We start from the raw sequence: 16,464 nt of genomic DNA, 5'->3' as shown, positions 1-16,464 counted from the left end.
TTCTCCGGGACTGGGCTTTCCTGTCCTGGGGGCACTCGCCGGCGGGTCCTTAGCCCACCTCCTCGTGTGGGCCCCTCTCCCTTGGATGCTTTATTATTTTTTCCCGTCTTCCTACCTTGATAGAAGCGCAAACTCTTCTCACTGTAGCATTCCAGCTATTTTCTCTTTAAGTCTCAGGCTGAATTCGTAGGTCTTCAGGATGATTTGAAGGTTAACTAGGTAGGTTGGTGGGGACAGGTGACTTGGGGTCCCTACTCTTTTGCCATCGCCAGCAACTCCCTGCATGTTCTTCTCATTTAGAACCCTGAATATATCCTGCCAGACCTTTCTGGCCTGCCAGGTCTCTGGAGAGGTCTGCTGTGAATGTAATAGTTCTCCACATATAAATTTGGGATCTCTTGTCTCTTGTTGCTTTAAGGATTTTCTCTTTATCTTTGGAATTTGCAAGTTTCGCTATTAAATGTCGAAGTGTTGAACGGTTTTTTTAAAAGATTTATTTATTTATTCATGAGAGACCCAGATTGAGAGGATAGGCAGAGACATAGGCAGAGGGAGAAGCAGGCTCCTCGCAGGGAGCCCGAAGCGAGACTCGATCCCGGATCCGGGGATCACGTCCTGAGCCAAAGGCAGGCACCCAACTGCTTAGCCACCCAGGCGTCCCTGAATGGTTTTTTATTTTAGGGGGGGACCTCTCTATCTCCTCGATCTGAATGCCTGTTTCCCTCCCCAAATTAGGGAAGTTCTCAGGTAGGATTTGTTCAAATATGCTTTCTGGTCCTCTGTCCCTCTTGGTGCCTTCTGGAACCCCAATTAAACGTGAATTTTTCCTTCTGAGGCTGTCATTTATTTCCTCATGGTCTTTTATTCGTTTTTTTTTTTTCTCAGCTTCCTTCCTTGCCATCAACTTGTCTTGTGTCACTCACTCTTCTGCCTCATTAACCCTTGTTAGGACCTCCAGTTTGTATTGCCTCTCATTTAATGATTTTTAATTTCGGCATGATTAGATCTAAATTGTGCAGTCATGAAATCTCTTGAATACTTCATGCTTTTTTCCTGAGCCACCAGTAGCTTTAGAATTGTGCTTCTGAATTGGCTTTCTGACATCGAATTGTAATCTATATTCTGTAACTCTGTGGTAGCAAGTACTGTTTCTGATTCTTTTTGTGTGTGTGTGTGTGGTGAGTTCTTCCTTTTAGTCATTTTGCTCAGTGCAGAGTGGCTAAAAATGAGTTGTTTTGTTAGAAGCGAAAACTCATCTCTCAGTAATGTTCCAGTCGTTTTGTCTTTAAATCTCAGGTCGTAAACTGTGGAAAGAGCCTCGGTGTCCATTGAAAGATGAATGGATAAAGAAGCTGTGGTATATGTATACAATGGAATATTACTCAGCCAGTAGAAACGACAAATACCCACCATTTGCTTTGATGTGGATGGAACTGGAGGGTATTTTGCTGAGTGAAATAAGTCAATCAGAGAAGGAGAAACATTAAAAAAATAAATCTCAGGTTGAATTCATTGGTTTTCAGGATGATTTGAAGTTTACCTAGGTAAGCTGGTGAGGATAGGTGACTTGGGGACCCTATTCCTCCGCCCTAAACAGCCTATTTTGAAATAAGTCTAAATTTTCTTTTAGATTAATATCTTGGTACAACATATTGTGATAAAAGAGAAACAATTAGCAGTCCAATATAAATAACAAAAGATAGGATAGATTTTATGATTCATACCTAGAATTCTTATCATGGAAGTGTCACCTTGGGCAATATTACTCTGGGGAGATAACAAGGTAGCTGCTGCTTTGGGTGTTTGGCCAAACTTTTGTTGCAAAGCTATAAAGATTAGTTGTAAAATAATGTGTTTGTCTTCCCTGCTTGTGGCTGTGTTTCACTAGGTGGTCTTTGATGCCACTATTCTATTTGGAAGCTTGAGTAGCTTCATAAACACTATCCATTTATCATACACAGACCTTCAGAGACATTCAATTTGAAATACACCAATATTATAGAATCATCTCATGGAAACTTAAAATGTCAGAATTAATTGAGGCTCTAGAGAGTGTCTAACTCAGGAATTATGAAATCAGTAGGTCATTTGTTAAGAAAACAGTTCCCTCCACCACAAAAACAAAACAAACACCTAAAACCCCACTCTCTCCATCACCACCACCCACTCACCAAATTTTTAAAAAGAATATATGTAGTTACCATGGTTCATATTTTTTCCTTAATTTTGAGACATGGATTCAAGAAATATTTTGCTTTTTACCTATATCATAAGAAAACATAACATGAGTTTCAGGGAGACAAGAGTAAATAGTAACGACTGTGGCAAAACAATAAATGCTCCCTCCAAAAAGGGCAGGCTGCCATTCAGCTCTAGCTAATTGTTCACATGTGAAATTTCTCAAAAGAAGTGAGAAATCTGGATTTTTATCTGAAGTCTCTTAAGTGCTGGCAACTATCTCAAAATGTGTGAAAAAAAAGTCTGTAGGTCAAAGACATGTCTGTTGGAGGACTGGCTGAATCTTAGTTTGCAACTCTGATATAACTCAGCCTCCTTCCTGGGGCTGATGGATAAAATCAAGCTGAGTGTTCTGATTTTTGCTAGAAGTCACTCAGGCAACAGAACAGGGATCACAATTCAGATTTATGGTAATTACAACTGGAGAATTCTAGTATCCCCCAAAGAATTTCCTACACTGAGGTAGGAAAATCCCATTCTGTGTTAAATATTATTTAATCACAGATATAAAGGCAGCTGGCATCAGCCCTCAATAATAGAAAATGTAATGTAAAAGTATTTCCCACATAGCACATCCTACTCCACACCCAAGAAGTTATCAATAAAAAGTATAGATTTTTACATACCCATATGGTAAAGTTTCAAAAAATAATTTTATTTATTTTTAAGATTTTGAGAGAGAGCAAAGCGAGAGCTAGAGAGCATGATCTGAGACAAGGGTCAGAAGGAGAGGGAGAAGAGGGCTCCCTGCTGAGTGAGGAGCCCCATGTGGAGCTGAATTCCAGGACCTTGAGATAATTATAATTATCAAAGATGATGGGAAGAATTGAATTTTTGTTATATTACATTTTCCTGCTTTGCTGAATTTGCAAAAGTTTGACATAAGTTTAAAAAAATCTAATATTGCATGCTAATCAGCTTGAGTAGCAAATCAGGTAGATGTTAACATTTGAATTTATAACTGTTGACAAGAGAGTCAAAACTTTTACCAAGTAGCTTCATATTTTGACATTTCCTTCACTAAAAAGTTATGCTTAAGTAAGCTGGAATGCCATATGACTTGACTTTTAATTTTATAGTTCACAGGTGGGCATGCAAGGTAGTTTAGAAACAAATTCCTACTTAGGCAAATACCAAACACTGGGCACAACAAAGGCCTCCTAGGCGAATGTATAGTGTGAATTACTTACAGGTTTAGATATAACATTAGCAAGTGCAGGAAGATATGCAATATGCAAAATACAATTTTTAAAAGGATGCCTTAAGTAACCAACTTAGAATGATGAAAACATAGAAGAGAAGGAAGAAAGGGAGATGTACCAAAGGACACACAATTCATTAACATAGATTTGCACTTTATTGTAATTTTGCATCCTGAGATAATAAAATTTTATATCTGACAAGTGAACAAAAGAAGCAGCAGTGAAAGTTTCAGAGAGGCAAGTGTCCTTCATTTTGGCACAGCTGTAAATAGGTTGAGTTCTTTCAGGGGAGTGACTCTCAAACTAGGGAGAAAATAAATTCATTCCACAAGCTATGTAACAATACAAGATGCATGAATATTCTTGGTTTGAATGGACATATCCATTTTTATTCTTTTCTGGTAAAGCTGTCCCAGTAGGAATCCTCTGCCATAAAGTAGAAATCCTAGGCTTTTCAAATGGATGTTTTGATCAATGCCCATTTTCCAGCTACCAGCATTTCCTGTTTTTGTAGCTGAAATTCATATTTGTATGTGGTTAGTCCAAGGAGGGCAAACTAGCTTGTTGATTATATAATTTCAAACATCTGTAATTTGTTCAAAGTTCAGGCATTAAAATAATTTTACACTATATACTTACTAGAAAAATGGAAAATTAAGAAAAGCGAAGTAAAAAGCAACAAAATAAGGACAAAAAGGGACATTTTAGAAATTATTGCTCATAATGAGTTTATACACAGAACTACTTTGAGACTCAGAAATTGATATTTAGTCCAATGCTAGAACATATAACAGTTTCCACATTTGCAATCCTATGTGTGTATGTATAATTTACAAATACACAATCAACTCAATTATCCTGGAACAGAAGAGAACAGAAGGCAGATTCTAATCTGAAGTTATATAGCCCAGTCTAGCCAAAACACACACACACACACACACACACACACACACACACACACACACCACAATTCAGCATTTCATTATTTAGGGACTGGTTTAAGTAACTCGTGGAGAGGGTCAAATAATCTTAGTTCCTTTACAAAAGTGGCCTCCAACATTTTCACCATAAGGATCCCTTTATTATTCCTTCCCCATGTTTTGAAGAATTTTATTTACTAAACTGTATGTAATAGCAGGCTTTTTCATTCTTTTATTAATCAAAAGCAGAACTGTCATTCACAACTTCTGATCAGTGTGTGATAACCAGTATTATGTTAGGCAGGATTTAAAAAATCTAAGCAAAATGCATGGAAATTCAATGTTTTAGTTGGCTTATGCAGTAGAAATATTATGGGTAAATGTATGATTTCTAGTATGCTTTTTGAAGTATTAAAAAAGGTTCAAGGATGCCCTCACTGCTATCTTTATCTGTCCCAAGTTGGGAACCACTCATTTACATCCATCTGCTTTTCCTTCCTAAGTCAAGTATTAACATAACACAATTACTCATGTTAACATATAGGGAATTAATAAAAAAATTTACTACTGATAAAACAGATTAACTGCAACACTCATTCTGTAGGGTTTGACTGAGAAAGAAAACATAAAGACTTAAAGGAATCTATTTAGAAATTACAAAATTATGATATCCAGTATTTATCTTTCAGTCAACTTCAAAAGCACATTAATATGTGAAAAAATCCTCAATTCCCCTGTGAGGTAGGTCCAGATTATTGTCCCCACTTCCACAATGAGGACATGAGGTACAGAGGAATTAAGCAGCAGAGCTAAGAATTAAACCAGAAGTGACTTGGGTTTGAATTCCATACTACTTCTCTTTCCGTCTAATAGCAATTTGTTCCAACAGATCCTTTTGAGGATATGGAACTTAAGACACTGAAGCAGATATTGGATATTAAATTTTTCACATCAATTTCAAAGTGGATCCTCCCATATCTCCATTGTTGTCACAGTTGTAATTCTTGCCTGGATACCAAAAACATAGATTCCACATATGCACAGCCCACAGACCTAAATCTTTAGTTCTTAGGGAAATTAAATTTATTTTTATTACCACAGAAGGGCTGATGTCTAGCAGGTATCAGGTTCTTTGAGTCTGTGTGACATGAACACACATCAGCTAGGAGCCAGTTGGCAAATCAAACATTTACTGTGTGCAAGGCACTGTGAGAATTTCCACCAAGGGTAGAAGATCTGAGAAAAATCATTCTGGGATTCTGTAGAGAAAAATTTCCTAAGGATTCCTAGAATCAAAGCATGTTAGGTTATCTCTAATTTTCTGTCCAGCTCTAGGTTCAACCCCATGCTTTTACAGATGAATAGACGGATATGTAATTTAAGTGACTTGCCCAAAGCCCATGATATTAGATCATTTCCTCACTTAGTAAGAACCTGACAAAGTCCACAGGAAATGAATATATTCTCAGGTTGCCATCATCAAAATGAAAAGCTGGCTCAGAATCAAAAAAGAGAAATTTGGGGCAAGATAACGATATACATATCTTTTCTTTTTTTTAGTCCTCATGTTACATAAGTATTATTAATAAAATCTATTCCTTTTCTGTGAAAATTTTCCAATAGTTTACCATTTAAAGGAATTCCAACAATTTGACAATTGGTGCAAAATGCAAAATGAATTTTTTAATGCAGAATTTTAATAGGCATAAGAGGACTTAACTTCAATGAATTTGGGGATGTTATAATCAAATTAGCAAAACATATTTCCATATGTGAAACTGCTCAAACGAGTATATATAATTTTTATATCCTTCTAGGTCAACATAGTTAATTCTGATGAAATACTGTTTGGGGTTTTATGCTCAAGTACTGAGGTTTGATTTTAAGTGGTGTTTTATTTGTAAACAAAATTAAAATGCTAATAATTTTTAAAAGCTCTAATACATCTGGAAAAACCCTAGTTGTTCTAAGACTTACAAATGTTGTTATGGAACATTTGTAAGGATGTGTATGGAACTTCATTCAAATTATGAAAAAATAAGAATAAATTTCATTAAAAATGGTAGGGTGCTAAATATTAACACAGATTAATTGATCACATATTAGTGTTTATAGATAATAATATAAATAGCATGTACATTAAATACTTAAGCGGATTTTGGTAGGGCTTCAAAGACCACTGTTTTTCTAGAACCATATTAAATTACATATTTGCTAGCATTAGAATTATACCAGTTTTTTAAGTGATTTATAGTCCAGTTCTGTAATATTTTATTACTAACATATATGATTAGGGGAAAACAAGGAAATAGGGTTTAAGTAATAGAAGAAATATAATATGCTAATGAAATATTGGTATATTTGAAAAAGATGGTTTTAAATTCCATGATCTGTCAATTTATCCATTCTGTTTCCTTCAAAATAAAACGTTATCTTTGTTGAAAAAAGACAAGGCACTTCTCCATCTAATTCTAACATCTGACTACAATGGTCTCTTTCTTAAATTAATATAGTGGGTAGGAGGGAACAAAAAGTAGTTGGAAAAGGTTAGGCCTTAATTTCTTTTTATACATAATTTAGGTGTTTAAAGGGGCATTGAGGATGGAGATGTGCAACGGAATGTTAGAGAAGGAACAGTTTTAACTTGTAATTTCAAAGCTTTGTGAGATCTATGTACTTTGGCAAATAGATGTTATTTTCTCTGGAACCTACCACAGCAGGTTTCATAAAAAAATATCATGTAACAAAGAAATTCAACTTTCTTCAACCTAAAAACAGCTTTCATAAGAATATTCTACTAACTTGATGGAAACATCCAAGTATGTTGTATCCTGAGGATAAAAGAAAAAAAGGCCAATGGGGGAAGAATTAATGATCACATAGTGTACTTCGTCATTGTACTTTGTCAATGGTGAATTCATTGCTGCCAATTTCATTGAAAACATCCCCCTCCAAAGCAGTCCAAAATACTCAACTGCTAATTAGCCCCCTACATAGGAAAATAGTTTGAAAAAACAATCATATAAGAAAGAAAAAAGAAAATTGGGTATTTTCTGAGTAGTTCAAGAAAATAAGATGAGCCAACCAGCATAATGAGCAATAAAACAATAAATTTAAAAACAATTAGAGTAGGTTTAAAAATTAAGTTTACAAACACTGGCAAATTATTTTTATGACAAATATTACTGTAACTTGAGTTATATTCTGTCACCTTCAGATGCACTCTATTTCTGTCTCGATATTTGTTTCATGGAAACAATTCACCACTTCTTGCTGTTCTTTGAGCAAACCAAGTGTGATTTATACATGGCAGAAAAAGTTACTATGACCAAATTCTAAATGTACAGAAGAAAATGAGGTTTTAAGGATTGACACTCAAAATTATTCTATCATTGCTAATTAGAAATTTCATACTGTTCTGGAAAACAATTTTGATATTAGTCACAGTTTGAAGCATAAACGTGATGATATTAGCTGGAGCATAAACCACAGATACAATTATTCCCTGACCTTAGCTATAAAACAAGACATTTGGTATGCATTTTCAGAGGTTTCCACCTTGTCTATAAAAATACATATTTAATTTTGCAGCAGACAGACAGACAAATGATATTTGCAGGCACACATATTACAAGTTAGAAATTCTGGGTGGATTGGTAGCACGGGGTAATGGCGCTCTACAGTGGGAGGTGGAAAAGTGTGCAAACAATTAGAGTCATTGTGTCTCTTTTTTCCCTCTTCTTTTACTGGTCCAGGACTATGGATTTCAAATTAGGCATGGATTTTAAAAGTGACTTTAAAAGACTTGAACTTGTATGAAAAAATGACTGTTCTCTTCACTGGGATAAATGTTTACCTAAAAATTTTTACTGAATGTACTAAGTAAGAGTTAAGATGACAAATAGGATATTACTGAATCTCAGATAGTTTTAACTTATTTTTAGCAACAGGAATTACAAATAATGCCTATATATAGGCATACATTTGTAGTTGAATTAACACAATATAAAGCTTTAATTATGTTAAAAAATCAAACTAAGTGTGGTGTTCTCGTTCATCTTGTGAAGAGAAAAAGAAAAATAGGTACATATCAATAAAAAGGCTACATGTGTGGTGAATTTATAAACTAAAGTACTTTTGTCTAAGTACCTATCTTTCCTCATTAATAATATCCAAATGTTTAAAAAAGATGTTCAAAAAATAATATTTTTATCAATTATGAATCAGCCACGAAGTATTCTTTAGATACAGCTTCTCAATTAGCCTTCTCTTTCCCAAAACAAAATATCAGAACTCCAAAAAGGGATTAGCAGTGGCTTTGAGTGAGGATCTAGACACCTCCCAGGACATCTGAAATCTTGAAAACACTCCTTTAAGATCATAATTGTGTATATTTTCAAATGAGGGAAAGGATACATAATGGGAAATAAATAAGGACAGTGAGGCTATGAAATGTGTCAGATGTCAAATGAATTTTTTGGGGGGTGGGAGTGGAGGAAAAAATGGGAATTACTGGATTAAATGGAAAAACTAAGGTTCTTGGTTTCAGGTGCAATGCAGAATATATCAGACAATGATTTTAATTTTAATCCACTCGTTACAAAGGGTAATCCTGCCCTACACCTGAAATTTTTAACAAACTCATTATGGCTCTGCCATAAAACAGCATGTTAACAGTCTATACATTCAAGAGGATGCTTGCAAACTTCATTCATATTAAAACCTATGCAGATTTGTTGGCAATACAGTAAGAGTAATATTACATTCTGTAAACCATGGCATAGCACATTTTATGTTATGCAAAGAGACAGTATTTACAAGTTTTTTAAGAGTTTAAATATTTTATCCACTAACATAAGTGATAATTTAGCAAAGTGCAGGACAAAACCAGTGCTATTAATTGCATGTCCTTTAAAAGCAAGTAAGAGTAAAACCATTTCTAAAAGCTACCAAAAGCTAATTTACTTATGTCCAGTAAGGGATTACAGAGCATTAAGTAGCCTAGAAAACTGATGCATATTTAGAAACAGTGAGTATGAAAATTATAAGGCAGCATGCTCAGAACAAATTTTTGTTTTTGTTTTTTAAACACCAGCACTGATGTTTTATCTTTAGTGGCAACTATATATATACATATACGTCTCTGTGTATTTATTTAAAAACTGAGAGTGCAAAACACAAGCTTCATTTAACAAAAAAAAAGATGTGCAAATTTTCTTCTTAAACCAACACAAATAAAAGAGTAAAGGAGAATATTCTAAGGAGGAGGAGGAGGAGGAGGAGGAGGAGGAGGAGGAGGAGGAGGAAGAAGAAGAAGAAGAAGAAGAAGAAGAAGAAGAAGAAGAAGAAGAAGAAGAAGAAGAAATAATAATAATAATAATAATAATAATAATAAAGAATAAGTTGAACACAGTAAAGGAGACCATCTTCATTCCAAAATCATCTACAAGGCACTAAGGGTAGGAAATGACAAGTAACACAGAAGTGACTGAATCAAATTCCTCAGTCAGGCCGGAATATGGGATATTTTGGTAAGAATTCTATTAGTATTACCTGTAAAATAAAAACAAATAAGAATATATTGACAAAATAATTTTCATTTACTAGAACATATATAACCCAAGAAGTCTAAAATCATTTTTCACAGGATTATACTTTGGTCCTCTGTATAAAGCAAGTGAAATATATAAAATGGTTATAGAAACAATTTACTACAAGTTATCATTAGATTAGCAATTAAACTGGCAAATATAACTATTTATTGTAGCTAAGTTTCTATGACCTAATTTACAATAGTTATTTGTTTAGGTGCAGAAAAGTAAACCCTCTTACATTATCATCTCCTTCTACACCTCCTCTCCCCCCTCCCCTTTCTAACAAAGTAGAAGGGATTAAAACTGTTTTATACAGATTTGAAAAAATACCTTTATGTATATTACATCTATATATTTTTCAATTAAAGCAGTGATAATGGTTATTACTACCTTTTACAAATTGTTTGCAAAAAATAATGAAGTATCCAAATGGATTGATTAAAACATTTTAATTAAAGAAAGGCTAGAATTATAATAAGAACCTAAGGTATTTATAAACATAAATTTATACATTAAATTTATATTTAATATTTTATTTATAAATTTAATGTATAAACTTATAATACATTATATAAGGTATTTATCTATAGTGGATTTTCGATTTGTGGTCATTTGCACATTTTTTCCCTAGCTATTCAAAGTGGAGAAAAATAACATGATAATCCTTATTTATGATATGGAAATGGGATGTTTATACAGTAAATATATACTATATGCCAACAACTTGAAGCTTAGATAAATTTCATATTATTTTGAATGTTTTTAAATTTTTTTAAAGATTTTATTTATTTATTCATGAGAGACAGAGAGAGAGAGAGAGGCAGAGACACAGGCAGAGGGAGAAGCAGGCTCCATGCAGGAAGCCTGATGACGGACTCATTTCTGGGACTCTGGGATCAGGCCCTGAGCCAAAGGCAGACAGACGCTCAACTGCTGAGCCACCCACGTGACCCTCTTGTGAATGTTTATGATGCTGAAGTTACCATATTGGCTATATGTTGTGTTTTGTGATTAAGATTGTATAGATTTCAGTAAAAAAAGCCTATGATTTCTTTATTAAAAATTAAATGTTAGCTAAGACAAAAACCAGGAACATGAATTCAGAATTCAGAAGCCAATTACTATTTTATGCAAGTTTTGTCAAGATCGCATTTAGAAATACTTTGTTCAACAGCAGCTGTACCCATTACCATATGTGATGGTCTGTACCTATATGAAAAGATTAAGGTTGTACCATGTTTTCATTGGAGAATACTACCTGAGATTTTTCTCGGAACTAAGTAATTACTAGCCTTCAAGATACTTTATGTTGGCTACAAATCTAAGGAAGATGGAAGGAAATCTCTATGTTCCAAATGACAAAAGTTTAGGCTGAGGAGAGAAAAGGTAGAAAGAAGAACTGACAAATGATAAATAAGCATAGTAAAATGTAACATTTAGAATGGAATCCAAAAAAAGTAATTAGAAACAACAGCATACTTACATATTCCATCATATTGCTAGTTTCGCATTTCCTTTTAGTCAACTTCCAGTGCAAAGCAAGCTAAGAAAGTACAGTTAAGAATTTTGATATAAAAAAAAAGAATTTTGAAAATAAAAAAAACAAAAAAAAAACAAAAAAAAAAAGAATTTTGATATCAATTTATATTATTACCTATAACATTTGAATAAATCACTGAGAACCATCCAGGAATAAGCATAAGATACATAATATAACATTTAAAAACAACTTGTAAAGAATATACATTAAAATTGAATATTAAAAAATTTTTTAAAAAATTGAATATTAGTTCTTTAATCCATTCTTTTGTGGCCTGAAAAATTCCCATTTTTTTCAATATAATAATGCAAATATATAAATTGGGGCATTTACTTGCTTAAACTTTCTTACCTTGTGATATAATCTGTTATTTTCCCATTCTAATAACTTCTGAATTGATCTTCTGGTCTAAGAGAAAGAATCAAGACTTTGTTACAAGATGAACTGAAGAACTTTGTAAATTATGTGTATCTATATTTTTCTGCTTATTTGTAAAATCCAATTATTTTCTCTTCTTGTTTTTCCTTTAGAAATCAGAAAAAAGCAATGTAACTGACAGAAACTTCCAAAAGAGGAGTAATATTATGAGCAATTATTATACTGTTAATATAAGATCTCTCTCTTCCTCTCTTCATACACCCACACCTATATATATGAGATTTTAGTATATGCTTTTCAAAATGAAATATGTACAAATTGTTCTGTGTTATGCATTCACCAGATTATTGTGAAATCATTACCGATACCACTAGTAGTCCATTTATGGACCTAATCTTGACTTTCACATACCTTTCCATAGGGTTACTTTTTCTATACACATGTAATACGCCAAGTTAATCTGAATCCTCACAGAAAGCTTTCTCATAAGAGGTCCTAGCACAATGCCTGGCATATAGTAGTCACTCGAGGCAAAGTATACAAACTGAATGAAGCAAGCCAACATATATCAGAATTTCCACTGAAAAGAACATTTAAAAACAGCTAATCAGAAAAACTGTATTTAAAGGAAAAAATATCAATGAGAAGCAGCACAGTCCTAAACAAGGGGACAGAGGGTGAATTTCTCTATTTGGAGTGCACATATTTTGTAGGGAGGAAGAAAAGTTTGCAAAACCTTCAAAAAATTAAAATAAAAGATTATACATTTTCAACTCTTATTTGGAAGAGGTTTCTGATAAAGAAGTAATTGTTACTTTTTTTAAAGATTTTATTTATTTATTCATGAGAGACAGAGAGAGAGAGAGAAAGAGAGAGAGAGAGAGAGGCAGAGACACAGGCAGAGGGAGAAGCAGGCTCCATGCAGGGAGCCTGACGTGGGACTCGATCCTTGGTCTCTAGGATCAGGCCCTGGGCTGTGAAGGCAGTGCTAAACCGCTGAGCCACCCGGGCTGCCCAAATTTTAAAACTACTTAAAATTAAATGACATACAAACTTGTATCTATAATGATTTCCAAAGCACCAACATAAGAAACTATTTGTTTAATTATGTAAGCTAACAATCAATGGCAATTGTATTCAGCTCATTCACAGTGGGCCAGATCAGCAACAATGCCAGCTAGAGTATACCTTAGGGCTACTGTACTTGATAGAATCTCTGTAAACAAAATCAGATGGGTAACAAAGAGACTGAATTAATAATTATAAATCTTTTTGCAAAGAAAAACCCAGGTCCAGATGGTTTCAATGATGAGTTCTACCAAACAGTTTAAGAGGAAATAGTGCCATGAATACAAACACAAACTCAACAAAATACTAGCAAACTGAATCTAACAACGTATGAAAAAGATTATATATTATGACCAAGTGGAATTTATTTGAGGAACACAAAAATAAATTGGTACAATATTAATAGAATAAAGGAAAAAATGACATGATCATCTTCATAGTTTTAGAAAAAGCCCTGGACAAAAGCCAATATCTATTCATGATAAAAATCCTAAAAAAACTAGGAATAAATTTAAACTTCCTCAACTTGATAAAGGTCATCTATGAAAAAACTGCAGCTAATATACTTAATGGAGAGAGATTGTTTTCCTCTTTAGATCAGGAAAAAGGGATGCCTGGGTCGTTCAATGGTTGAGCATCTGCCTTTGGCTCAGGTCATGATCCAAGGGTCCTGGGGTGGAGTCCCACATTAGGCTCCCTGCAGGTAGCATGCTTCTCCCTCTGCCTCTCTCTCTGTGTCTCTTATGAACCAATACATAAAATCTTTTTAAAAAAGTTCAGGAAAAAGACAAGAATGTCTCTTCTCACTACTTTTATTAAACACTGTACTAGAAAGTATAGTGTGGGCAATTAGACGAAAGTAAGAAATAAAAGGCATCCAAATTGGAAAAGAAAAAGTGAAATCATCTTCATTTGCAGACATGATCCTGTATAGAGAAAACCCTAAGGGATTTGAAACTATGCTCCATAGGGTTAATGAAGTTAAAACGGTCACCAGCAAGACCCTCAGTGACTACTCCTTCTTCACAAGAATGTTATCCTTATCTTTTAGAGGCAAACAACAGGAAGAGCTTGGGTAGGCTTAGACTAGTTTGAGCTTGACCACAGACTCACACTTGTGCAGATGGACCATGGAATGTCTGACAGTAACTTCTACTTCATTATAATCTCTGCCCAAGGAGGAATACAAACCTCATTAGCATAACATACAATGCATGTAAAGGCCTATTTCCTAAATACGCGTATATGACATTAAACCTCTACATGCAACGACAAATCCCTCCCCAACTTTTCTGAATATTCATCCTATCCCTAAATAAAAGAAATCCATTTATCTCCACTCAGGAGTCATGGCTTTGGAAGCTATTTCTCATGATTTCCTTATTTGTTGAAGTAAAGTTTTCTTTGTGTGACAACTTCACCTGATGTAGTCTGTTTGTAACTCACCAAGGAGTGAACTCACTTTAGTTGTTAGGTTACAAATTCACTAAAACATTACTTGAATAAGTAAATTCAAGTTTGCAGGAAATGAGATGTTGATAGGTAGAATTCTGGCCTCCATAATCTTCACCTCCTGGAGTTATAGCTGTGAATATGTTACACTACATTGCAAAAGGGATACTGAAGATGTAATTAAAGTTACTATTTGGCTTTAAAATAGGGAGAGATTATCCTGGATTACTATGGTGGACCTGATGTAATCTTAAAAGCTCTTAAAAGTAGAGAACTTTTGGGGCACCTGAGTGGCTCAGTGGTTGAGTGTATGCCTTTGGCACAGGTTGTAATCCTGGGGTCTTGGGATGGAGTCCCACATCGGACTCTCTGCAGGGAGTCTCAGAGACTCAGCCTATGTCTCTGCCTCTCTCTCTGTGTCTCTCATGAATAAATAAAATCTTTAAAAAAGAGCAGAGAACTTTTCCTGGCACATGGAAGGACAGTCAGAGGGATTTGAAGCATAAGAAGAATTCAAACCACCATTGCTAGCTTTAAGATAGAAAGGGCCATATAAGAAGGAAATGATTTCTGCCAAAATCTGAGTTTGTAAGCAAATTCTTTCCCTGAATCTCTAGAAAGAAATACAGCCCTGCCAGCACCTTGATTTTGAACTTGTGAGATCCTAATATGAGAACTCAATTCAGCCACGCTCAGACTTTTTAAGATTTATTTACCCATGAGACACACACACACACACACACACACACACACACAGAGAGAGAGAGAGAGAGAGAGAGAGAGAGAGAGAGAGAGAGGCAGAGACACAGGCAGAGGGAGAAGCAGGCTCCATGCAGGGAGCCTGAAGCCGGACTTGATCCTGGGTCTCCAGGATCACGCCCTGGGCCGAAGGTGGTGCTGAACTGCTGAGACACCTGGGCTGCCCACACGCTCAGACTTCTGACTATGAAATAATAAAAGGTATTGTTCTAAGCCATTAAGTTTGTTACACTAGATAGAAAAATATAAGGATCAACCTATAAAAATCAATTGTATTTGTATACACTAGTAATGAACAATCTGAAAAGGAGAGTAACAGACCTTTTACAATATATTAAGAATAAAATATTTAGAAATAAATTTGATAAAGGAAGTATAAGACTTATAAATTGAAAAACAAGAAAAAACTCTCCTAAAATACCCTAAAGAAGAGGTAAATAAATGGAGAGATATCCTATGTTCATGAATCAGAAGACTCATGGAATAGCATTCACAACAATGATGCTGGAACAACTGGATATCCAAAAGAAAAATTATAAACTCAGATACCTATCTCACACCATGCACAGAAATTAATTCAAAATAGATCAAAGACCTAACCATAAGAGGTAAAATTTTAAAACTATAATATAGGAGTAAATCTTTGTGATCTTGAGTTAGGCAAAGCCCTTTTAGATATGATGCAAAAAGTACAAGCAAGAAAAATTTAAATATGACCTAATCAAAATTTAAAATTTTTGTGTGTCAAAGATATCAAGAAAGTGAGAGTCCTTCCAGAATGGCCATGTGAGGATCTTAGGAAAATCTCTTCCTTGTAGAGACAACTATTAAACTGATCAGTATTAGCAAGGATACTCAATCAAATGTTCCAGAGACTGATCAAAGGGATTACAATAGATTGAGAAGTATTTATTCAACAAAGTTATAGATAATAGCTAAGAATACTGGGAGGCCTTGGTAATGATGCTAGGCAATACACCCATTTCTCCATTGCTCTACCTTGTGGAAGCACTATTTTAACAAGGTTGGGAGCTGAGTGCCAAGTGGTTCCCCATAGCTCCTAGCTCCCTGGAGTGGAACTGCTTTCCTGGGTAGTTTCGGCACGGCAACAACTCTGTGTTGCAGAAAGTCTACATTGCATGGGTTGTGGCAGCAGGGGAGCATCCACTTCCCTACTGTCAACTTTGCAAAATTGGCAAAACAGTTGGTGAAGAGAGCAGTCCCTCTTTTTGGCACATATCCATATTGTGGGAAAACTGATTTACTTGGCTAGACAACTAAGTGGCAGTTCCCATCTTCCAAGGGCAGACATA

At 34.6% G+C, this 16,464-nt stretch overlaps 1 protein-coding gene across 1 annotated transcript in view; it reads right to left on the bottom strand.

Moving 5' to 3' along the window:
- Positions 1 to 3,580: 3,580 nt before the first annotated feature.
- Positions 3,581 to 16,464, bottom strand: part of CHIC1 (cysteine rich hydrophobic domain 1) — a 64,965-nt gene continuing 52,081 nt past the window's right edge. The window contains exons 4-6 of the mRNA XM_055338982.1: positions 11,846 to 11,902; positions 11,438 to 11,497; positions 3,581 to 9,913 (exon numbers count right to left, since the gene is read on the bottom strand). Coding sequence (XP_055194957.1) covers positions 9,863 to 9,913; positions 11,438 to 11,497; positions 11,846 to 11,902 — 168 coding nt within the window. The 3' untranslated portion in view covers positions 3,581 to 9,862. The remainder of the gene's footprint in view (positions 9,914 to 11,437; positions 11,498 to 11,845; positions 11,903 to 16,464) is intronic.

The sequence above is a fragment of the Nyctereutes procyonoides genome, unplaced genomic scaffold (assembly GCF_905146905.1).
Source record: "Nyctereutes procyonoides isolate TBG_1078 unplaced genomic scaffold, NYPRO_anot_genome, whole genome shotgun sequence".
Lineage (NCBI taxonomy): Eukaryota > Metazoa > Chordata > Mammalia > Carnivora > Canidae > Nyctereutes > Nyctereutes procyonoides.
Note: the sequence above shows the minus strand (reverse complement) of the source record. Positions and strands in the feature narration are given on the sequence as shown.